The sequence below is a fragment of the Sceloporus occidentalis genome, unplaced genomic scaffold (assembly GCF_023333645.1).
Source record: "Sceloporus occidentalis isolate IW3139 unplaced genomic scaffold, rSceOcc1.0.p SCAF_9, whole genome shotgun sequence".
Lineage (NCBI taxonomy): Eukaryota > Metazoa > Chordata > Lepidosauria > Squamata > Phrynosomatidae > Sceloporus > Sceloporus occidentalis.
Genome location: NW_028316989.1, coordinates 1,639,555 through 1,662,622, shown reverse-complemented (window position 1 = coordinate 1,662,622; position 23,068 = coordinate 1,639,555). Strand labels below are relative to the sequence as shown.

The 23,068-nt window shown below is 47.3% G+C and overlaps 2 protein-coding genes across 5 annotated transcripts in view; both read right to left on the bottom strand.

Annotated features, from left to right (window-relative positions):
• On the bottom strand, nt 1-5,353 carry LOC149306688 (oxaloacetate tautomerase fahd2, mitochondrial-like). Its single transcript, XM_089537638.1, has 8 exons — nt 5,244-5,353; nt 3,884-4,173; nt 3,440-3,656; nt 3,203-3,262; nt 2,564-2,726; nt 1,836-1,944; nt 753-840; nt 1-421 (listed from the first exon to the last, which is right to left on the bottom strand). The coding sequence occupies exons 2-8, from the start codon at nt 4,165-4,167 to the stop codon at nt 359-361; spliced, it is 984 nt and encodes a 327-aa protein (XP_089393764.1). The 5' UTR covers nt 4,168-4,173; nt 5,244-5,353; the 3' UTR covers nt 1-358.
• A 4,074-nt stretch (nt 5,354-9,427) lies between these two features.
• KCNIP3 (potassium voltage-gated channel interacting protein 3) overlaps nt 9,428-23,068 on the bottom strand; it is a 53,053-nt gene continuing 39,412 nt past the window's right edge. For 3 of the 4 annotated variants that reach the window (XM_089537438.1, XM_089537439.1, XM_089537436.1), the window contains 7 exons: nt 15,305-15,429; nt 12,732-12,801; nt 12,314-12,384; nt 11,864-11,971; nt 11,248-11,352; nt 10,431-10,493; nt 9,428-9,897 (listed from right to left, as the gene is read on the bottom strand). In XM_089537438.1, the coding sequence (XP_089393564.1) occupies nt 9,850-9,897; nt 10,431-10,493; nt 11,248-11,352; nt 11,864-11,971; nt 12,314-12,384; nt 12,732-12,801; nt 15,305-15,429 (590 nt within the window). In that variant the 3' untranslated portion in view covers nt 9,428-9,849. The remainder of the gene's footprint in view (nt 9,898-10,430; nt 10,494-11,247; nt 11,353-11,863; nt 11,972-12,313; nt 12,385-12,731; nt 12,802-15,304; nt 15,430-23,068) is intronic. The other variant, XM_089537437.1, reaches the window with a different exon arrangement.

The following is a 23,068-nucleotide window of genomic DNA, read 5'->3' as shown; positions in this document are numbered from 1 at the left end:
AGTTGCTTTTATTCTGATTCAACAATCTAGAGAGTTTAAAGGGGAAGTCTCCCACACAGAAGTTCTGCACTGCAGACAAACATCTTCCTGTTAATGTGCATTCAGAAGATGAAAAGGCACAACAGTAAAGTGCACATCTGCACACACTCACTTTTCCCCATCAAATATTGCAGGAACTACCAAGTTTCTAGTGATTCTTGACAGGAGGAATCTCATCGGTGCCTATTCCAAGGAACTTAATTCTAAAATTTCTTTAATCTGTGCTTGCAATTGGAATCAACAAAAGCAGTCCATTTTTGTAGTCATAGCTGTGCAGCAACTAACCAGCCACCTCCTGAAGCGACGGAGCAAGACATCTTCATGCCACCTTGTTTCGGATGGTTCCCAGTTGATCGATTTCACACTCCACTTCGTCTCCTTTCTGTGCGGTGGGAGAACAGCAATAGGCGTAAGCCTCCGGCTCCAATCCCCTCACTCCAAATATGTTAAAACTATACAAAGCTAATGGAGGCATCTGGTGTGCCCATAGAGACTAATAGGGACATTGGGCACTCATGTGCACCAAGCCAAAACTGTTCGTCCAGTTAACAGACTATAGAAGTGGGGAAAGGGTTGCACATGTGAATCTTGCTCTGCTCCTCCAGCCCCATGTTTTTCAGTCCCTTGTGTCACTTTCCAGTTTTTAAAACCAGGATTCCAAGGCAAGGGGCTTAAGGAGGACAACCTGTAATTCAACTGGGAACAGCACTTACCTTGAGGAAGATGGGTGGCTTTCGGAAAACCCCAACACCCGGTGGAGTCCCCGTGAGGAAGACATCGCCTGGGTACAAAGTGACAAACCTGCCAAAAACACAATCCAGCAGAGTCTATGGCTTAGCAAGGGTCTTGACAATTGCAAAGGCAAGCAGAGCACACAAAACTGCACAGGCAAAGCGTTACATTCTGCCTACTACAGGTAGGATCTCTGCCTTTACCCATCTTGACTCAGTGCCACTTTGGCCAGGAAAAAGTGTAACCACTGACACAGGATTGTGTAGAGTTCAGGTAAACTTTGCCACATACCCCCAGACTTAAGTTAATAAGAAGAAGGTCTATGGTCTCAATGGCCAACGCATTTCCCGGACATGTCCTACATTGCTGGGACGTGTACAATTGTAGGACCTATGCTACATTTCCAATATGCATCCTATATTTCCAGGACATGGCCCACATTTCCACAGTAGAGTATAATTCATTATTTTGTTCCTCTACATACATCTTTCTTTGTTCCTACAGGTGTTTTCGACTTCAACTCCCAGAAGCCCCAGCTACCTTGGCCAACAGGAGTTCTGGGAGCTGAAGTCCAAAATATCTGGAGCTCCAAAGTTTGGGACTGGCCAACTTCTAAGGCCCAGCTCTTGTTGGTTAGTCGGAACCAGAATGGGCCTATGATACATGTTTGCAGTTTGGCTTTAAACACAGAAGTGTTTTCTTGGATTTGCTCGTTGTTGTGTGCCTTCAAGTCATGTCCGACTTATGGCAACCCTCTCATGGGGTCCTCTTAACAAGAGAGGCTTGCCATTGCCTTCTCTTGAAGCTGAGACAGTATGATGTGCCCAAGGTATCACCCAGTGGGTTTCATGGCCAAGCAAGGAAGTGAACTCTGGTCTCCAGAGTCATAATCCAATGCTCAGACATCTGCATCACACTGGCTCTTTATTAAACCAGAAAATGGCTTTAAATGGCTGGCTTCTGGACCTGTCCTGTCCTGCGGTCTGCTTTCTTAAGCATTCACAGAAAGGAAAAAGAGAAAGAAAACCATGCTTTGGGAAAACGGTGAGGAGGGTGGCACTTACTGGGAGACCCATGCGACCAGTGCCTCTGTCTTGAAGATCATCTGGTTGGTGTTGCTGTTCTGGACCAGCTCTCCATTCACACGGCAGCGGATTCCCAGGTTGTGCGGATCTAAGGAAGGAAGGAACGAGAGAGATGTAGGACCCGGTGGAACCTCCCATAGGAGAACAGGGATAGTTCTAGATAAAGGCCTTTTAACACAATACAGTGGGTCCTTGTTATCCGCTGCGGTTTGATTCCTGGACCCTCCGTGGATAACAAAATCTGTGACTTTGCCAACTTGGGGACAAAGTTGGGTCAATGGGGGAAACCCGTGGTATTTCACTGGAAGCTGCCATTTGTGCACTCGAGTAGCAATGGTGTTGGGGTAAGGATGGGGTTTTTCACCCATGCAGACAAGACTGAACATTTGGAATGATCCAAGGCTTCAAAAGAGAGGATCAAATTTTGAGACCCTAACTGAACATTAAAAAATATTTTTAATACATTGGCTCTCAAGGGTAAGCACCAAAGTTTGGGTTTGTGTAGACGGACACATGCAGAGCCCCGTTGTTGTTTTATTTGCACCAGTAATGTGACAGGAAAAATGTGATGTTCCCACAACACTGAGACCACAAAGAGTCAGTGCAGGAGATGTGTAGCAAGACAAAGCAAGACCAAGGCTGCCGCCTCCTCATTTCAAGGGTGCAAAATGAAGAGGCGACAAAAAGCAGGGTTTGCAAGTTCAAACCTGACACAGCGTCCTTGGTGACAAGAGCGGGACCCAGCGGGCAAAAGGTGTCGAAGGTTTTCCCCAGAAGCCACTGCTTTCCGTTCCTTTTCATCTGCCAGTCCCGGGCGCTCACATCGTGGGCAACGGTAAACCCCGCGACGTGGTCCATGGCATCCGACTCCTGGGGTTCAGGAAATAAAGACAGAACTATCATGTCTGTCAATGTTAAAAATAACACCATCCAAAACATGTTGCTTTGAGGGCAGAAATGTGAATCTTGCCACCTTCCAAAAGCCTTATCACACTAGATGAATCCTGCTCAGAAATGAGATTTTAAAAGCAGAAAAATGAAAAATGCATTTTTCAGATGCATTTGTACCAAGCAGTAACGCAAAAAGAAAGCAAATGGAAAGTGGATCAAAATGACACTTTTACTTTCAGGAGGTTCCAGAAAGCGTTTCTTAGTGTTGTTGGACTGCAACTCCCAGTATTCCCCAAGATGCGCTCGGGGTCCTGGGACTTCCACTCCAGCAACATCTGGAAAGTCCCACTCCAGGAGAAGGGCGCCAAAATAAAAAGCATGGAAAATATGAAATAAAAAAAACAAAATATCTTTTCAATACATTGTTTCCAGCCTCCCCCCCTTTTCTGCGTTACCTGGATGTGCTTCCCTTTCTTCCCAATGACAAAGGCAAGCTCCACTTCCCAGTCCACTTCCTGGAAGGCAAAACAGGCATAGGTTTTAGTAGGTTTTCAGGCTATGAGGCCATGTTCTAGAAGAGTTCTTTCCTGATGTTTCGCCAGCATCTGTGGCTGGCATCTTCAGAGAAAACAGGCATCTCTGAGCCTCTCCATTGGCACCAGAACAGGACGGCACTTTGGTTGTCTCCTTACGCTGCTCTCTTCCGGGTGGAGGATCTGGTCGAAGGGTCCCACGATGGAGCTGGAGAACTTGCTGAAGATGATGGGCTCCTTGGGGATCTTCACGTTCTGCTCCAGGCAATGGTCCACATAGTTCATCCCAACGCAGATCACCTTGTCTGGGTTTGTGATGGGAGCCCTGAGGGTCACTTGGGAACGGGGCAGGTGATGCTGGCCAGACTCCCGCGCTCTGCGGATGGGAAAAGGCAGGCAGGGATGGTGGTCTTCAAGAGGATTTCACACAATGCATAGTTACACTATGGAACCCACTGCCACAAGACGTCATGATGGCTGCCAACTTGGGATGGCCATAACATTTTTAAAAACTTATTTATATCAAGGATTAAAAAGTGTAGTTCTGTGAGATATTTGGCATTTAAAAAGTTATTTACAGCCTTCCTGGAGGTTTCTGCTTACCTTTTAGCCACTGCGAGTGCCACCTCTCCTGCCTCCAGAAATGCCCGCATGGTCCTGGGCAAAGATGGGTCGAAAGCGTTGAGGTCCACCACGTCTCCTCCGTCTTTCTCCTCCAGACCGATCCGAGGCTCGGCCGCTGAGTCCTTGGCGTGGAACTGGACCAGCCTCATGGCTCCACCGCAGAGACGGGAAACCCCCCTGGACCCCAAACGCCGCCAGCTGTGGCTCCCCAGATGTGCCCCGCTGAGACCCACCAGAAGGGCTCTCTGCAATGGGACCGGCATCCAAACCTGAAAGTGAACAGAGATGGTGGCCACTTGGGAAGAGAACAGGAGGTCTTGGAGGTAACTTGGTCCTTTTGTGTTCTTGTGTGCCCTCAAGTCATTTCCAACTTATGGCGACCCTAAGGCCGACCTGTCATGGGGTTTTCTTGGCAGGATTTGTTCATAGGAGTTTGCCATTGCCTTGCCTTGAGGCTGAGAGAGTGTGACTTGCCCAAAGTCCCCCATTGGGTATACATGGCTGATTCGAACCCTGGTCTCCAGGGTCCAATGCTCAAACCACTGCACCACTCTTTGAAACAAGGATATGTCTTATTCAAGAGCAAAGTTAATTTATTGTCATGAGTAACAGCTTCTAGTTGCTTTGCTGAATTGATTTTTAAGAGCACTTTAATGTAATCACTTTGGGCAGTTGCAAAGATATAATTAAGTAAAGAGTAGTGATCTTTTACTCCTATGAGTAACAGCTTCTATTGTAGTTACTTTCCTGGATTGGTTTTGAAGGGCTTCTTGATGCCCTCATTTTGGGCAGCGATTTAAGAAAAGGAAAGAATAACCTTCTTCCATCGTCACGAATTAAACAAGCATCTCCTTAATTTCCTAGAATATTTTAAAGGGGCATTTTTTTTTTAAATGCAACAATTAAAACAATCCAATTAAAGCAGTAAAAAGTGTTGTTGTTTTTTAAATGCAGCATACAAAATTTAAACATGTGTTTCATGCACAACATTGTTCAAAACAAGGGTGCATAAATGTTGTATAATTTTGTGCACGAAACAAAGCTATTTGGGATTTTGGAGCTCCTAAGAAGGGAGATTCAACCTGTACTTATACTCCAGACTAACAAGGCTACAATTTTGCAATAATCATTCCTGCTACAGAAGAGAAGCTATCTGCCTGGCATAACAATAGCTGTTGCATTCTTACCAAGTCTTCACAACAGCCCTGCAAGGTAGGGTTGTTTGGGGACCCCCAAGGGAAGGAAAGCAGCCCCCTTTGTGCCACCTTCAGCTCCTTGGAGGAAAGAAAGGCAACAAGACAGCAATGCAACCAAAGGAAAGTAAATATGTGGACTAAACCTGGGCTCTCCTTTGCAAGGTTTCCAATCTTTTGCAGGCTGGGGCTGCTTTGCAAAACAGCTGTTTGCAGCCAATGCCCTTCGCTCTCTGGAAGCTCAGTGATGCATCAGCCTTTTAAAGAAGGGAACAGAGGAACTACAACTCCCATGGGGCATTGCGGCAGGCATGCTGCAGCAGCCAATCAGGGAGAAGAGGAGGCAAAGGCAGAGACTATAAAAAAGTAGAGGGGATGCCATTTTGCAGTGGAGATGCAGTCCGCTGAGAGTTGCAAACTGCTGCGATTATTATTTTAGGCTGAATTTGCATTTCAAGGAGCCACATGTTTTCTTCATTGCTATCTCTATGGAGCACCATAGAGGTGAGGGCTAGAGTGGCCCAGGCCCTGAACCACAGAGTCTCCCTTCTCTATGGTTCCCTGGCCATTGTAGTCGAAATGGACGAAATAGCGGCTTTGGTTGGAATGAAAAGGTTGCCAGAGACTTTCCTGAAAGACTGGGAGCTTCAAAAATGACTGATATGATGACATTTGAATTTTAATTTCCCCAGCCTTTGGTCCTCCAGATGTTTTGGACTTCAGCTCCCAGAAGCCCCAGCCAGCTTGGCCAATAGAAAGGACGTCTGGGAGTTGGAGTCCAAAAATCTGGAGGATCAGTGTTTAGGAACCATTGCTCTTGGCGAACCTGTGGCATCATCCCCAGACCATGCAGAGGTTGGGGGAGGTCTCCCTGCAGCCTGTCTGGGCCCTTGGCCCCCTCAAGCCCCTTTCTGGACATTCCCAGAATGCCTGAGCCCTCCTCCAGGGCCATGGGCATGTGGGTCGGTTGGGGGTGATGGGAATTGTAGTCCCAAACTCAGTCGCTGCACTCGCTAAGGGCGCCTCCCCTTTCCTGTTGTCCTGGAGCGCCCTCTGGCGGCAGCAGAAAGGGCGGCTTCTTCCCTCCAGGCTCCCGTTTCTCTCTCTCTCTCTCTCTCTCTCTCTCTCCGGCGCCCTCTTGTGGCCTCATCGCCAAAGAGCAGCTGGCTAAGATCTTATCCGGATAAGAGCCATCGCTGCATGGGCAGCCCTCCTGTGGCTAGTATTGGGATTTGGGAAATGTGTTTGAATGCAGCCCCAGGAGGGCTGGAGAGCCAGGAATGAGTCCCTTGGAGCCTAGTCCCGACTCCTTTGAGATGTGTGTCCTAGATACTGAGTGTGTGTGTGTGTGTGTTGTGTGTCTTCAAGTCATTTCCAGCTCATGGCAATCCTAAGGCAACCCTGTCACGGGGTTTTCTCGGCAAGATTTGTTCAGAGTTTTGCTGTTGCCTTTCCTTGAGGCTGAGAGAGTGTGACTTGCCCCCCTTTTCCAAAGGTGTCCTTTCCACTCTCCCCGATGCTTCCCGATGCTTGTCCAGACAGGAAACATAATGAGCAGAAACTCCTTTGTCTTTTTTATCATGTTTATTTTATTAAAATATACAGTGAGGGACTCTCAAGTCCTTACAGCGGACGAGGGCCAGCGCCAGTCTCCCCGGTTGGTTGTGCTGTGAAAGGAGGCTCCGAAGAGGAGGCCGGAGGAAAAGGCGAGTGCCAGGCATGCAGCCCTTCCTTAGGTGAGTATTGTATGTGACTCGAGTCCGGAAGCACTGAATGTGAAGTGGATTGAACTGAAATGGGTAGGTAAATCGAAGACTCGAATAGCGTGAACTAAACCGCGTCATCGATTCGACTCCAAAAATGATTTATTTTGTAGTGGGATGGGGCCTTAAGTATTTAACTTAATTAACTAAGTACTTAGTTAAGCAAGGTTGCATCTGCACTGCAGAAACAATGCAGTTTGGCACTGCTTTAACTGCCATGGAATCCCGGGATTTGTAGTTTGATGTGGCACCAGAGCTCTCCGGCAGAGAAGGCGATATACCTCCTGAAGCTACACATCCCAGGATTTCATCACATGGAGCCATGGCAGTTTAAGCAATGTCAAACTGCATCAGTTCTGCAATGCAGACGCAGCCCAAAGCGGCCAATCTGGGATCCCTCTTTTTAAAACTGCCTTCATAAGAAATTCTACGCTTAGATTTTCACGGAATATATCCTGGACTGCGCAGGTTTTTCGAGGGATTTCGCACAGCGGGAAGGAAAAAAAGGTTAACATGTTTGCATCCCTGCGCATGAGAATGGAATTTACAAAGAGATTGTCTCCCTAGTGCAAACTTACACGATCCTGAGAAGAATTCAGGAAGCGGGTCGTAAAGGACGGAGCCACATTTTTAGCTTAGTAAAGGAAAGGAAAGCTTGGATGTGTGATCCAGCTGTTATCAGTTTGGAGAAGACCCAGAGGAGATAAACCTGAAACCTTGGCTGGGTTGTTGTAAATGCAAGAACAAGGGTGGGAGCAGGTCCTCTTCCAAAGGCCAGGTCCAGTCACATTTGGGGTCTATGGCACAGGGCAGGGGTTTCACAGAAGTGCATATGAAATCCTCCCCACCTGGTTTAGTACATCTGTCCTTTGTACACACCTGAACGACTAGATCTTGTCTCTAGAACATTGTCTCTAATGTTTGAGCTGCCATTCTCCATTAATGCAGCCTTCTGCAAATCCGTAGCATTGGCTCCACATTCAGTTTGGTTCTTTTCCCCCCTCCTTTGTAATTTACTGATAGACATCATTAGCAGACAATTAAAACCACACCTTAAAAAGCAATCAGTAAGTGAGTCCATCAAAAAATATTCTTTCTCTTTGTCCTTTTTACATCATGGTTTAAATCCCTCCAGACTATGAGTCTGATGTGGCAGAAAGAAAAGAAAATGGAAAACAGTGGGGAATAATGGTGCGCACCTTAATTCCGAAAGCAATGATAGAATTCTCCCCAAGAACCAGAAGGCAGGTTGTTGAAGAGCTATGGAGCGATAAGGGAATGGGGCAGATGCATGGAGCCTGGTTTGTGGTCTTGGAGCTGCTTAAGGGGACAAGAAAGCCAGCAATGCAAAGCCCAAATTCTCTGCAGGGCAGCCTCTTCCTCATCATTGATGTGCTTTTGCAACACCCCCCACAATGTACATGTTCAGGCCACGCAAGGCAAGGGAAAGACTTAGCAACTGGTGTCAACTGAGTGAGTGTGCCTTAGAAGACTTGTTGACCAGACAAGCCTCTGCGCCATATTGACTGGTCACCAGAACTTTCCCTCTCCAAATGCAATGGGTTTTTCTTTTTGCTGGACAGACAAGTCAATCTGGGAAAGAGCCAGTTGGGTAGTGTATTGGATTTAGTCCTGGCTGAGTTACAAACCCGACCAGGTGACTTTGGCCAACCACCTGCTCTTGGTGTGGACCTACCTCCCAGGGTTGTTGTAAGGATAAAAAATGGCGAGGAAGAGCATCGTGTCCACTGCCAAATATGTGACTAAGGCTGTGTCCACACTGCGCATTCATGGCAGCTCTGTATTGCTTTAACTGCCATGGTACCATCATATGGACTCCTGGAATGGATCATTTGGGGATGTACTTACATTCTTTCCTCCATTCCCCTGAATGACAGCAATAGAGTTTTCTGGCTGCCAATGAACTACAAATCCCAGGATTCAGTAGAATGGAACCATGACAGTCAAAGTACCAAAGTACCTTAGCTGCATAGCATGGATGCATCCTGAAGCATTTAAGACTGAGATGGTTCTTCTTCCAGTGTCCATGAGCATCTGTCTACAGCAAAGTCCTGCTAATGTAAACAGCCAAAATGGATGTCAGCAACAGAGTCACTTAGAAGGGACTAGTCTGCAATTGTGCAGCCATGCAGATCCAACTGGCAACCAAACCATTGAGGCGCACGCGATGCTGAGTCCCAGAATTGGTACCCGAATGGAACAAGGCCATCAGGAGCAATGTTGGCATGGAGCAGCCCTGTGGCAAAGATTTCAAAAGGACCAACTGAGCACATGCCTGGTCCAGGCGCATGGGGAAACATGCAATGCACTGGGACCCCATTCGATGGATTAATGGTCCGGGGGCATTCTGGAGAAGGCAAGGACCCATCTAGTAGGCATAAGGGATCATGGATGAGGTTAAGTGTTGGCAAAACGAGAACCAGATCTGAATCAAAAGTTCTGCTGGAGCATCTCCCTCCGGAATGAAAAGGAGGCAGGCAAGAGCCCTCTTGCTCTCTGCAAGGGAGAGATCAATTTCCTTTGTCATGTAATGAAGAATCAGATGCTTCAGGACCCAAGTTTAATAAATGAGGAAGGGAGGAAGGAGTGTTACTCATTAAAAAGAATAACCCTGAAACACGTTTTTCCACGCTTTCTCATGTGAGCCCTACCTCACCAACATTCATGGTCTCCGGCCTCTTTTCTTCCTTCGTCCTTCCTGTCCTTAGATGCTCAACCGTGAGAATCCAGCAAGTCTTGCAAACCGTGCAAATGGCATCTCGTCCGGATGGTTTTGGTCTTCCCCTCCCACCCCCCACCCCCCACTTTGAGTATAAAAAAAGAGTTTTTGGTTGATTTTGTTTGCTGTTTTCCTTGCTCTTTCTGGGAGAGAGGTGTGTGTGTGCTTCAGAGGAAAGTTGGACGCTGGGTCCAAGTGCAGGAGGCCAAGGTGGGTCAGGAGAGACGAGGCGGACGGTTCCCCAGCGTCCTAAATGACATTTTCAAACAGCTGCATGGAGTTCATGATGTTCTCATCCTGAAAGGAAAGAGACAGAGAGATGCAATGACTGAAGACTGAATTTTCCAATGGGAAATGTGAACGGCGTTCATCAACAACAGCGTAATGCCCAAACTGTGTCCACCAAGCGATAAATGAAATTAGCCAGAGCCAACATTTCTAATCTACGTTAAGGAGCAAAAGCAACCTGTAGTACTGCTCAGCCATGAAACCCATTGGGTGACTTTCGGAAACTCACATGCTCTCAGCCTCAAAGGAAGGCAAAGGCAAACCCCTCGGAATAAATTTTGCAAGAAAGCCCTATGATAGGTTTATCTAAGGGTTGCCATAAACCAGAAATAACTTGAGGGCGCACAACGAGAAAGACATCTGCATACCTACACAGGAAACAAAATTCGATCAACTCCAACTTTTCTTCTTTCGGTGGCTTATATGGGAGCATTCCTTACTTGGCTGTATCCCATCAAGAGAAAAGCTTCTTTAAACACTTCTTTTCAAAGTCACATTTAAAATAGAAATGTAAGATTCTGGAGCACCCAATGCAAGCTCACCGTTTGGCAAGTCTCTAGGAACTCTTCGATGGTGACCACGCCGTCCTGGTTTTTGTCCATTTTCTGAAATGCAGAACGCCTTCTTTGAATGGCGGGTGCCTAGGCCAACGTCAGCAAATGCACTCCCTTCTCTTCCCGTGACCCTGAGTTTTTGCAAGGATTGTCATAGATGCATGCAGCTCCCCACCAGCAACCCAAACAGCTTCCTTCTTTTGTAACCCCTGGATTGTTTTCTTCCTACCTTTTTTGGGTCAGCTAAAAATCTTTTGTAAGCCTGCGGTCAAACTAGATGTTAAGGGGAATACATATTTGCTGTGATGAAAGCTGTCTTTCCTCCCATAACAGGAGTTCCTCAGAAATGTAAGCCCCAGTAACTAGATCAAACTCAACTCCTTTTTACCTTGTAACAACCAATTACAAAACAAAGCATGCCGAATGCAAGATACGCAAGTGAGGGGGAAATTTGTGCCATGGCAAACAGACATCTTTCACCAGTTGGGGGAGCTCTTCTGTAAAAATCCCATTTGATCTTTAGATGCAAAGTAGCTCACTAGGCAGTCGAAAATGCTATGCAGAGAGCCAGGGAGAATTAGGCAACCCACCTTTGGCCATGTCTACTCTGCAGTTTTTGCTGCCTGTAGTTTATGGCCCCTGACATCATCTTGTCTGCTGTTCCTGCTCCGACATGTTCGCTTTTTTCCTCCATCCACGTGTAACTGGAGTATATGGACTATCTCTTTGGGCAAGAAACCCACCACGTCTGCCCCTTAGTCCCTCTCTTTGCTAGCTGATGCCCTCCCCTCGCCTCTCCTCCTACCTGGAAGAACTTCTCCACATGCTCAATTGGAGCATCTTCCCTCAAGATTGGGTAGGTGTAGCGTCCCATCATGTCATAGATGGACTTCATGATTGCCAACATCTCCTGGGAGAGAAGGAGAGCAAAGCGTTTAGAGCAGACTGGGAGCTGGGGTCAGCCAGCTTCTCCTTTGCTGGGGCTGCTGGGACTTATAGTCCAATGGCACTGGGAGGGAAAAGGCCTACATCCATCCATCCACCTACCTACCCATTTTTATATTACAACTCCCAGATTCTTCAGATCGATTTTTTGATTACAACTCCCAGAATCCCCAGTTTGGACTACTACTTCTAGAATCCCCCTGGTAGACTTTTGGACTATTACTTGCAAAATACCCCCAAGATGGATGGGAAGTCTGGGAGCTGTAAAAAAAATCACTGTCCGTCTGATCTGAATCCTTCCAAAGGCAAAGATTGGGACAAAATAAACTGGGTTGCAAGTGACAAGTAACATAACCGATGGAAAGAGTGAGCCCCTGAGAAAGAGGATTGGTCCAAACATCTGAAGGTACATCTTGAAAATGAATTGCACCTGAGACCCTTCCCATCCACTCATGTGCACAGCTCTTGCCAGGTACCTCCTTGGTGATGTAGCCGTCCTTGTTGATGTCGTAGAGGTTGAAGGCCCAGCTGAGTTTCTCATGCACCGTCCCACGCAGAAGGATGGAGAGGCCGACAACAAAATCCTGCAGAAAGGAAAGACACAGAGAGACTGGCTTTCCCGGGGAAAAACGTGTGAGACGCCATCAAACACTAATTTTCCAACCCCTGAGTGTTGAAAGCAGGTTCACTCTTTGGCTCACTCCTTCAACTTTTGCCTCCAATGGACAGGTTTGGCAGATTTGTCATCCAAAGGAAGCCATTCAGACAAAATAACCATCAGGACACAGTCATGGAAAGCGAAGCTGCTCCAAGTACGTCCAGCTGCCTTGCAAAACTCTTCTCCAGCTTCCTAATTTGACCCTTCCAAAGGATTAAAGGGCACAGTCCAGAGCAGCAGTCCAAGGAATGGGAAAAGGTATGTTTACCTCAAAACAGATGGCTCCGTTCCGGTCGACATCAAAGGCGTTGAAGAGGAAGTGGGCATACATGGTGGCATCTGCAAAGGCAACGGCAGGAGAAGGTGGGCTACCATCGCCCTACCTACTCCTTGTAGGGGGAGACATTGGTCGGCAACCTCCCTGTCCTTCCTGGTCACCATCTGCCACCACATCCATCGGCCTCTGATAATAGTTGGACCACCCTTCTTCCCATTCAAAGAACTGTGGAGATGTATTGTGCCCCCAAATGAAAAGCCGAGTGGCCAGTAGCCCAAGGGAAGGACGTAGAAATGGGCTTCCTAAGATGGCTGGCAGAAGGAAGCTCCAATGGTAGCCATGGCAGGCCCTGGCCTTCCCAGCCCAATGGTAGGGTCACATTTGTTGTAGCCCCCAAACCAAGACTCACCTCCCTGGGGGAAGAACTGCGCATAGATCACCTTGAAGGTCTCCTCGTCCACCCGGCCGCTGGGACATTCCTGGAAAGGCAAGGCACATGGAGGTCACATCCCCCACTTCAGAGCAAGCACCAAACAAGACCCTAGCTCATATCGGCAAAAGAAATCCAAACCCACAATGACCCCGTTGCTTTTGGTTTTGACTGATGTCCTTGACTGGTCCACCATGTTGAACCTACAAAGCTTCTTTGACAAGCCTTGGGAAAGTACAGACAATGGGTTGCCTGCATCTCCCAGGGCTTTTCCCTTTTGCCTCCTGGGATCCTTTACAACATTTTTGGAAACGGTTGCAGCTATAAGTGCTTTTTCTTGCACAAAGGAAAGAGCTGCAAGTCCTGTCCCTGTTCTTTGCTCTCCAGACTCCACCATGTTTCTCCATTTCCTGAAAGAGTTGCCACTGTTTGCTTTTTTCCTGCCCCTGCGCCTTTAACAACAGCTTGACACACAGAAACATCAAGCTGGTGGAACTTTTTCCTGGCAATAGGCTGTACTTATTTATTTATAAAGTGATGGGAAAAGCTCCCATTTGCTAAACTTCTGCACACCGGGCAGCTGTTAAATGTACAGGAAAAAGGCTAGTAAACTTTGCTTCTGGTAGCTGCCCAAGGTTGCCAAGTCTCAGGATTTCACCTGCAGTCTTGGATCTCCTTGGAAAGGACTAAGATCTCAGGTGGAGAAGGCAGGCTCTTTTCAGCTTTGCCCCAAAACTTCTGCTATTCACTCCATCTTCTGCTCTTCATCTCGCCCCCATATTCATCTCTGGGGCACCAACAAGACTGAGCCAACTGCAGTGTCCAGGCCTAGGACGGATTCTCTGCCCCATTGGCATGGGACCAACCAGCTGCCAGTGCTGGCAACACTGCCCAGGAGACCCTTAAGGACCCTCTTGCTTCACACAACTGTCCCTTTAAAAAACCTCTCAACCCTAAAAGCTCTCGGCCAGGACCCTGCCTGAGTGTGAACTGAGTTGAAGTAGCCGAAGATACCCTTCCGGATTAAAGAAGGTTGGTTTTACACTTGGAAACGATTAAAAGAATCTCATGATAAAAGATTTGTCACTCCTCTGCAAACAGCAGCCGGATGCTGAATTAATGCATTCGGAAACAAGTGCCAACCCTTCTCCATTCAGCAGAGCCGAAGGAGCTGGAACATGAAAGAGCGGCTCTAAAAAGCAGAGTTGAGTGTCGATTCATCAGTCAGTTCTGGGATGGTCCCCAAGTAGGAGCAGAGGAGCACTGGGACCAAGAAATGGATGACCACCGGTTGGGGAAACAATGTGTTTAAGGATATTTTATTTCGGTAGCCTCTGAGAAGCCAAGAATTACAGGCAATGGCAATTAAAGACCCATGGAACTGAATGGGGCAGATAGGCCCTGAAGCTATGCTATACAAAAAAGTATTTGTCTGAGTGTAAGACAGTTGCACAAGAAATACTCTGCAGGCAAAGGGATCTTGTAGCACATTGAAGACTATCTATGGGAAAGCAGTTGTAGCCTAAGCTTTTGTAGACCTGGTCTCCTTCCTCAGATGCATGGAATGAACTGGTGCCCAGAAGGACCTTTATAATCCGACTGTATGAATAGCCATAGAAATGCAAACTTGTGGGAATGGTGATGAGGTGGAAAGTTCCGTTTTAACTATGGCTGTTGATGGTTTGCCATTGCCATCTTCTGAGACTAAGAGAGTGTGACTTGCTTTGGGTCTAAACCCCGAAATCCACCTTAAATAACTGATTGGCCATCCAAAGTGATGGAGGTATGTGCTGCCGATGGGTAACAGACTATCTGATGTGAGCATCCCCTCTTTGCTGCTGGAGAGCAAGGTGCTGCATGGTGACACCATCCTCCTCCTCTTGTGAGCAAGCATCCTGCAATGTTTTGCTCACCAGCAGCACAAGTTTCCATTACTCTGGATGGATGGCTTTAAACATGAGCTTCAGGGTCATTTGTGGTCACAGCAATAGTGCCATGTCCACAAATGGGAATGCAAAGCAGTGGCGATACTTCTAACTTCTTATTCTTGTGTGCCTTCAAGTCTCCCTAGAGTCTTTTAGGAAAAACCTAAAGACTCATTTTTTCCGCCTTGCTTTCCCCCATGTCCCTTAATTCCACTCTTCTCCTTTATGCTGTTGTAATTGTAAGGTAATGGATGTCTTTGGGGTTATTGCTGTTATTAGTTTTAATGGTTTTAAAAGGTGATTGAATGATGGATATTTTTATTGTTGTATTTTATTGCTTAATGTGGGGGGATTTCTTTTATTGGATTTGCTGTTGTCATATTTTAACTGATTGTAAACCGCTGTGATCATTGGAATAGCGGTATACAAATAAAGATTCATTCATTCATTCATTCATTCATTCATTCATTCATTCATTTCCGACTTATGGTGACCCTAAGGTGAACGTATCCACGTGGTTTTCTTGGCAAGATTGGTTCAGAGGAGCTTTGCCATTGCCTACTCAAACTACTATGCCATGCTGGCTCTCAAGTCTCACAACTAACAGAGTAGGAGCCTCTGACTCACGTTTTTGAAGCCTCTGTAGAGGGATTGTAGCTCTTTCTTGGTGAATTTGGTCACAAGCTGGAGCTGGTCCAGTCCTTCTGGCTGATGCCGGATGGTGGAAAGCTCCAACTCGCTATCGCTGCTGTCTGCAAAAGGCCAAGAGAAAAAACAATTGCAAATAGGTTTGGTTCTGATTTTGCAAAGAGGGTAACATTCAGGGTGCATCTTTAGTCAAAACACCCCTTTTGAGTATGAGGGTGCATCTACACTGTAGAAATAATGCGGTTTGCCACCATTTTAAGTGCTGCAGCTCCATCCTATGGAATCCTGGAATTTGTGGTTTTACCACGTCTTTAGCTTTCTCTGCCAAAGAGTGCCTCAAACTACAAATCCCAGGACTCTCTGGAATGGAGCACCATTTCTACAGTTTAGATGGACTCAAGAGGGTTTAGTCACAGCTGTGCAACATGGCTGCACATAGTACCACCTCTTTCCTTTCATTTAGGAGCCGGCACTCTTTGCTTTGTGCTCTAACCACAACCACATTTTAAAACAGGCTTTTATAGCAACTATAAAATGGCAAAGAGTCCTGTGGCACCATAAAGACTTGCAAATTTATTATAGCATGAGCTTTCATGGACTGCAGCCCATTTACCTTTCAACCTTTTATTTCCAAATGCATTCTCCTAAGGGTATACCACAAAGGATATGGTTTCAGGATTGTCTCCTAAACATCGTTTCTGTAACGTTTATAACCTGCCTGGCATCTTTGGTGGCTAAAGAATAGGTTGCTGGGTTTGTGCTCCATTAAGAGTGAACCGCCATGCGCTTGCACAGTTCCCATTCAGGTTAAGGAAAATGGTGGAGGAGAACTTCCTGCATCCACACTGGTGAAAAAATCCAGTTTGGCCCCGTTTTAACTGCCTTGGCTTAAGGCTATGGAATTCTGGGAGTTGGAGTTTGGTGTGGGCCCAGAGCTGAGCATACACAGCATCCGTACAGACATTCTCTATGCACCAAGAACCATCTCCAAGTTACAAAGTTGTGTTTCGTTTTATCCCCCAAGCCTGGCATCTCTGCGACCTGAATCATGCGTGTTTCGAAGCCAGAGAGATTGTCCAGACAATGCTGTTTTGTCATTTCTTTTCCCTTCACTTCCTCCATAGGAAAAAGGGCTTTAACCTTGATGCGCTCCCTGCGACTCCATTAGAGAACCTCTCCTTGTGTGAAAGTGACAGCTTTAGCAACGCAATCCCTTTCGATCCATTTTCTCCAATTCCCTCGCCCCTAATAAGACAGGGGTGGTTAAGCCTGTTGTCCTCGTGGAAATCAAAATTACCCGAGCCGCGTCATTCCCGCGCACTTTTTCATTATTATTTTTTCATGCTCAATGAACTTCTTAAAGTCATTCCTGAATGTGGGCAAAAATGTTTAAAATAACTTTTGCCAGAAAGGACATTCTAGATGTCTGGAGGGGCACACCACAAACACTGAACTGCAACCTGTGGCGGGTAATTGTGTTGCTGACGTCACAACTCATCACAACCCATCAATTGGAGCAACAAGGCAGAACTGTTTTAAGGAGGCATTAACTGTGGGACAACTGTTAGGATGCAGGGCTCTAAGCTATGGCTGTTCATACTGCAGTATGCTCAAATTGGTGTCACAATTTGTGTGTGTTTGTGGGTTCTGGTGCAAACTTCCATGTGCACAGCAATCTCTCCGGATGAACTCATGCACACACCAATTGGTGGACGAAAGCAGGGGTGAAAGCATGGCCATTGGACTCCACCTTTGCAAATTTGGTAGTGTCTTTTTGTTGTTGTGCACCTTTCTGTTGTCACAAAATCAATGCAGTTTGATATCACTTTAACTGCCATGGCTCCATCTTATGAAATCCTGGGATTTGTAGTTTGTTCTGGCACCAGAGCTCTCTGATAGAGAAGCCCAAATATCTCCCCAAAACTACGAATCCCAGAAGTCCATCGCATGGAGCCACAGCAGTTAAAGTGATGTCAAACTGCATTAATTCTACAGTGCAGATTCACTGCCACATCAACAGAGGAGGGAGTCTTCAGAAGGAGCGCAAAGGCCATTCCTTGCAACAGCTTCCATCTGAGAAATGTTATGGAACGGAGAGAGGCAGTCTGAACTAGAGACCCATGGGTCTGCCAGACACAAAGTCAGTTCAGATCCCCTTCCCTGCTCTGTCAATTCTCCAGAAGTAAAACAAAGGATGAAATCAGAGCCAGAGAAAGTCATCTGCAGTTGTTCGCTTGTCAGAGAAAGCTTGACTCAAGGTCCCAGGGAAAGACTTTTGTGGATGATTAAGCCTGCAATGTCTGCAGGACCAACCCAGCCATGAGAGGATGAACAAGATCCTAATGCATCTCCTGCACTGTCAACAGAATTTGTTCTCCACTTTCTAATTGCACAATCATTTTCTCCCCTTTCCCTTTTGCCAGGGACTGCGCTGGAGCCAAGAGTGGCAACCTTGATGGCCCAGGCCTTCCCAAGAGGAAGTGAAAGGTAAGGCTAAATTCACTTTAATTCACATCTTCCTAGATGTATTAAAAAGAGGAGGAAGTGGATGACCATGCAAGGTTTTGGTTTTTTTTTCTCCAGAGGACCTGGGCCTGAGAATGAATTAATGGCCAGGAGGCCTCCAGCCTCTGTCTCCTATGAACAAGAGGAGCATCTTAGGGACACAAAAGCCATGTTTAAATATTTGAACGGATATCATATTGAGGATGGAGCAAGCTTGTTTTCTGCTGCTCCAGAGAATAGGACACAATGGCGCAGTGGATGCAAGCTACAGGAACAGAGATTCCATCTAAACATTAGAAGGTACCTCCTGATTTTGGGGAAAGTGCAACTGCTTGTGAAACCCAGGGCAAGTGCCAGACCCACTTGTGCCAACTATATACTGCCCTTCTTCTGAGTCTGAGAAAGTACAACTGTTGGTGCAACAGGAGTTAAGCCAATTTAAGGCTTGAGTCACTGGTGTGGAAGTAATCAATTCGGGATGGACATTCCTTCCTGCTTTTTGTTGCCTTTCTTCATGCCAAAATTTGGCTGACCACTGATAGAAACCGGATGCCAGGCTGGGTGGATATTTTTCTCTCCAATTCAGGCACACAATTCTTACACCATTCAAGCAAAGTCCACCAAACAGTGATGCCTTTGGTGGATTTTGGTTTGGATTTGCAAAATGGCCAACACAGCTGCATGCATTCAAGTGAGGGTTTGCATTCTTTCCCATCCCACTGACTTATCAACACAGCACTGTATCCAAACTCCACCGGCATTGCCTTGCCTTACCCTACGGCATCTCTGCCTGGCAGATTTATTATGATTAGGATTTTAAAAATAAAATGAAATAGAATAAAAGCAAAGGACTGAGATGCAGCATGAGATTGTCCCCTAGAGCAAGGTCGGAGCATGGCTGGGACATGATGCAGCAACTATGCTCTTGGTTTTTATTACGATGAAAACAGTTGGTGCAGCTCCGAAGCTGCCCAGAGCCATGGGCAAAGGTACTGATTCAGCCATTGGGATGCCACAGCTCAGGGGTATCTCCTCGCACACAGGTCTCCCTTCCACCCAGAGGGGCTTGTGGGCAGACACATTGGGGGGTTGTCTTTTATTCTCTGGCTTTCTTCCACTTTCCCCTCCGCCGTCTCCTCCTCTTCCTCCTGGGCCCAGTTGGGCCTTTGCCATGGTGCGGAGGAGGAGAAGCCGGGGAGATACTTGCTGCCCTTGAGGGGTCCTGGAAAGGGATTTGGTTTCCTGATTTAAGACAGGTTTTCCTCCTTGGTTAATATTTTATCATTGGCTGCTAAGATGACTTTGTGGTTACTGATGCTTCTGCTACCGTTGCTGGTTTTTACCAGGTACACAAGGGCAGAATGGTGGAATACATCCGGGGAGATTCCCAAGGAGACGTGAGGAGCTAACCGGGCAACCTGTGTGCCAAGAGGCAAGAGACTCAAAGGGGCACCTCTTTGCTCACGGAGACACACATGCAAAGTGATCTTGTAGCACCTTGGAGACACTATGGAAAGGGATCTTGTAGCACCTTTGAGACTAACTGAAAGAAGGAAGTTGGCAGTATGAGCTTTCCTAGACTTGAGCCTACTTCATCAGATGTAAGTAGGCTCAAGTCTAGGAAAGCTCAAGCTACCAACTCCTTTCTTTCAGTTAGTCTCAAAGGTGCTACAAGATCCCTTTCCATAGTGACTTTCCAGACTAACATGGCTATGCATTTGAATTCTGAACACAATAAGGATAATAATTTGACTCTTGACCCTTCCCAATATCCCCTGATAGTTTTTTTTTCCTCTGGCCAAAAAGAGAGGCTGACTTTGGAGGGCCAGTTCAAATAGGTACCTGGGCTTTCTGGCCCTCTTTAACATTACAAATGATGCCACTTTCCAAATCAAAAGTAGACTCCCAGCTACTTCATGGCCCTGGGATCACTGCAGTTGCCCATCCTTGGTCTCCTCTGATGGACAGGTAGAGCTCCTTAGGACTGTGACTGAGCCTGAAATCGTCTGCATTCAAAGCAGGGCTTGCAGAGCTGAGCTCCAGCCCTTCAGCTCTTCTGGCCAACAGAAGAACACCTGCATTTACAAAGTGCGGAGGATGAGATGCCAAGGGAGATGTTCACAGGAGGGTTTAGTTGGATCCATAACAATTATTATCTGGCTCTTCTGTTCAGGGCTTCATAGCCGATTCCCAGGTATTCTCCCTTCCTCTGGTTACAGACAATGCCAGTGTGCTTTGAGTGTCAGACTACAACTCTGGCAACCAGGGTTCAAATCCCCATTTGCTCAGCCAAGGAAACCCACTGGGTGACATTGAACAAGTCACACTTTCTCAGCATCAGAGGAAGGCAAAGGTAAACCCCCCTGAAGAAAGCTTGCCAAGAAAACCCCATGATAGGGTCTCCTTAGGGTTGCCATACATCGGAAATAACTGGAAGGCACACAACAGCAACAACAACTGGTTACAGAGCAAAACTGGACCTGCTTAATTCCATCATGGATGCTGCAAACATCTCCCCCTCAACTTTGGATCAGCTTCCCAGCTTGTTTTAATTCCCCAGTATGCCTCCTCTTTCCCAAGGTCTCCATCTAATGCATCTGTAAAGCTGGTCTTCCCACCATAGCTTTTGACAGCAACCTGCCCTTTAAACACCTCCTGCTCTCTGTATTCTTATTTAATATTCTCCCCAAAGAAGGAGATATGGGATGCACCCAAGACTACTGTGTGAATCATTGTTAATCCTATTCTTTATAAAAAAGAATGTCTTGTTGTTCTTGTTCTTGTTCGGACGCTGGGGAGGTAAAAGAAGATGCTTTTCCAGAAAACTTGGCCGTCAGCCACTGTGGCGTCTGCAGGAAGGAAAGAACCACTAAACGACTTTGCAAGGAGCTTTTCTCCTCTTCTTCCTCAGCAGGAGATCCCAGCAAAGCGGACAGGGATCCCATGGGAGGAGGGGATTCCTTGATCTCAGAAACATCTTTCCAAAACACTGAAGGAAGAGCAGCGACTTGGGGATACGGGAATGGTCTCCGCAGTGAAGAACTGACAGAACTTCAATTTATTCCAAGGTAGGCAAAGTGGGGCTGCAAGAGGACCCCAAGACTGTTTTGATAACCCTCTACTTCTCCTTTAAATTTCTCTTTCCTTAGCTATGAAACCCACTAGGTGCCCTTGGACAAGTCACACTCTCTCAGCTTCAGGGGAAGGCAATGGCAAACCTCCTCTGAACAAATCTCACCAAGAATACCCCATGGTAGATTGTCCTTAAAGCCAACATGGCGTAGTGGTTTGAACATTGGACTCTAGAGGCCAGGGTTCGCATCCTGGCTTGGCCATGGAAACCCACTGGGTGACCTTAGGCAAGTCACACTCTCTCACCCTCAGAGGATGGCAATGGCACCCCCCCTTCAAGAAATTTGCCAAGAAAAACCTTTGACAGATTTGCTTTAGGGTCGCCATAGGTCAGAAATGATCTAAAGGCACTCAACAACCACCATAACATAGGGTCACCATAAGTCAGAAACAACTTGAAGACACACAATAATAACAACAGCCATAAGAAAAAGAAAGAGGCCAGTTGCTTCTCCTGGAACTATCCAAGAGCAGTCATTCATTTTTCGGGGCTCCTTGACCTGTTTAACATTTCAAAAGCACCAAGTTTTCCAAGCCAGAGGTGGATTTTGGACATTTCCAAGTTCATTTCCTTGGTTCTTTACTTGTTGGCATTTTGGAAGACCCATGGAATTTCCCCCAGGACAGAGTCTTGGTCCCAGAATCACCCTGGACCATCCCAATATGGACACTTGGTTCTATCAAGCAGTCACCCAGAAAGAAATAAAAGGATGGGGAGAAAGTTCTGCTAAATCTTACAGCATTACATTTGCTGAAGACAGCCAAGTATTTGCCTTTGTCCCTGGGGAGGATGTTGGTGGATGGGAGAGACAGAGAGGAGAGGAAGGTAATAGGTGCAATAGAAGGATGGGGGCTGCAATAGATGGGTTTTGTAGTTACCTTCCATAGACATGGGCTCCAGGATCCCAAACTGTTTGAGGACGGTGATGAAAAGGATGATGACCACTGCCATGGCACACAGTTCCATGCCCTGGATCGCCATGGCCCACCAGTGTCCAGCAGCCGCAGCAGCGCAGTTCTGGGGGCATGTGACTTGCAGCCCCCCCAGTCCCCAAGGGCCAGCTCAGCTCCCCTGGAAAGCCAAGGAGCAGCAGTCCATCCACGGCCGAGGAGAGCCAGTGCCCTTCTCTCTGCTCCTGCCAGCCTTGCAGGCTCACATCTTCCAGGCTCTTCACATTACAGAGGCTAAGAGGACCAAGGCTTCCTTCTTCAGGTCTGCCCCATAGGGGTGGCGCAGGGCAGCAGGGATGCCAGCGAGCAAGAAGGAGGGGGCAGAAGCAAGGTGGCACCGGTGGCAGTGGAGTTGGCAGCCGCACCCAAGAGGGTCTTCTCAGGGCTGCTTTGGATCATGAAGGAAAGGAAACGCTCCAGCCCCAAACAAACCTCAAACTTTTAAAACTTGGTGGGCAAAACTTCCCAAGCTGTTCCAAGTTCCCAGCTCAGCAGCTGCTGTTTCTTCTTCTGCAGAGAGTGGCATTACTAAAAACTTTCCAGCCAGGCAAAGGCAGGGATGCCAGCTTGGTCCTCTGGAGGTGGCAGGGGTCAGCTGGAGGAGTTCCTGAGGGGCATCCCCCGTGCCCTGCAATGCACCGCCAGCCGAGAGGAGAGCATCGCTCGGGTGCTGGCATCTCAGCCGTCTGCAATGCCATTGGCTGCAAGGGCAGCTATAAAATATCAGCCCCCACCCTGAGAAAAGGAGAGAGGGAGGGAAGGGAAGAGAAGAGAAAGAAGGAGGGAAGGAGGAGTGTGGAGACTTGAGAGTCTCTCTTTTTCTGCTTTTCTGGGGAGGCAGCCCAGGATGCAGGAGAGGATGGATCGCCATGGTGACGATGGCACTGTGGTCCAGCCTGGCACCCATGGAACAAGGCAGAGAGTGTGCTCACCTGATGGACAGCAGGCTGGGTGCTTGGCATCGCACACAGCTATACATGGGATTTGCATATGCCAGTTGGCTTCATTTGCTTAGCCTCAAGGGAAGAGCACAACAGATGGATGTTCCCCTGGCTAAAAGGAAAAAGAGCCTTCTTGGAGGGTTCAAGGGCCATGAAAAAAGCCTTGGGGTCACACTTTGCTCCCCCCCCCAGACTAAACTAGCAGATGAAACTC